This window comes from Lucilia cuprina, chromosome 6 (assembly GCF_022045245.1).
Source record: "Lucilia cuprina isolate Lc7/37 chromosome 6, ASM2204524v1, whole genome shotgun sequence".
NCBI lineage: Eukaryota > Metazoa > Arthropoda > Insecta > Diptera > Calliphoridae > Lucilia > Lucilia cuprina.
The window spans coordinates 13,309,745-13,310,898 of record NC_060954.1 but is presented as its reverse complement, the minus strand read 5'-3'; the positions used below and the strand labels follow the sequence as shown (position 1 = coordinate 13,310,898).

General features: G+C 26.4%; 1 protein-coding gene across 1 annotated transcript; it reads left to right on the top strand.

The window, feature by feature from the left end:
* Positions 1-25: 25 nt before the first annotated feature.
* Positions 26-1,152, top strand: LOC111677580 (the record flags this gene model as incomplete). Its single annotated transcript, XM_046953433.1, has 3 exons — positions 26-199; positions 269-700; positions 770-1,152. Coding segments are annotated over exons 1-3 (858 nt in total), but the record flags the coding sequence as incomplete, so codon positions are not given.
* Positions 1,153-1,154: the final 2 nt, after the last annotated feature.

Genomic DNA, 1,154 nt, shown 5'->3' with positions numbered 1-1,154 from the left:
ATATTTAGAAAATATATGAGAGGAAGGTAAGGGGGTAGTTTTTACATTTTTTCTTTTAAATAGTGTAGTTTAAGTTTGTTTAAAATTTTGATAAGAACACAAAACTTGAATCTTCTTAATAGGTTACAATATAAATAGTTTTCTAATAAACGTTCTATGCAGTGGTGGCTAACGGCGGAAATTTTAAAGAATATAATGAGTAAGTTTGTGCTAGAGAAAAGTTTCAATTTTATAAGAATTTTAATTGTTTAATGTATTTATTTTGTAGCAAACCAACAGGATTTAATGATATCACTGAATGGAGATTGTTTAGATTACATTTTTAAAATGTTACCCATAGGCGATCGCATTAATATGATTATTTCATATCCAAATTTTTATGATATTTTTCAAAAACGTTTAAAAATCGAGTATAAAACAAATTTAAATACAAAATTTTTTAATACTTTACAGATCTTTCAACTGCAAGTATTGCTTTCAATTATAGGATCGTATATAAAACATTTGAAAATAGAATTTCCCTTCGAAGAACAAAGTTATTTAAGAGAATTTATATATTTTAAATTTTTATTTACCTATTGCATTAATGTTGAGTCTTTGAAATATTTTGGCTGGAGTGTAAACGATGAGTCCATGAAATATCTAAAATCGTTGAGAAATTTAAAGTCATTAGCGATCATCAATAATTCCGAGATAACTGGTGAGTATGTGATGGTTTTAAGTTTGTTGTAAGTTTGTTAAAACTTTTTTCTCGATTTTTTTTTTAAAGGTAATTATATATACGAGCTCAAAGGTCTTCAAGAATTATCTCTTAATAATTGCACCCACATAGAGTCATGGTATTTTGAGAAAATTTTTCAAAATCTTAAAAGTTTACAATTACTCGATATACGTAACTGCAATAACTTATCTAGTCAAAATTTTCAAACATTATTTGAAAATCTTAAACATCTACACACTCTTAAAATATCTACAACTAAAGAGAATATCAATTGTCTGGCACAACTGCCCCAGTTGAAGCAGTTGGAATTATGGAGGGATAATATAATTAGTCCACCTATAACGAAAGAATTTCTTTTTAATTTAGCTCAATATCAAGCTAAACAATTGGACTCTCTTAAATTGATAGATTGTTCATCATTTCATGAGGAAAA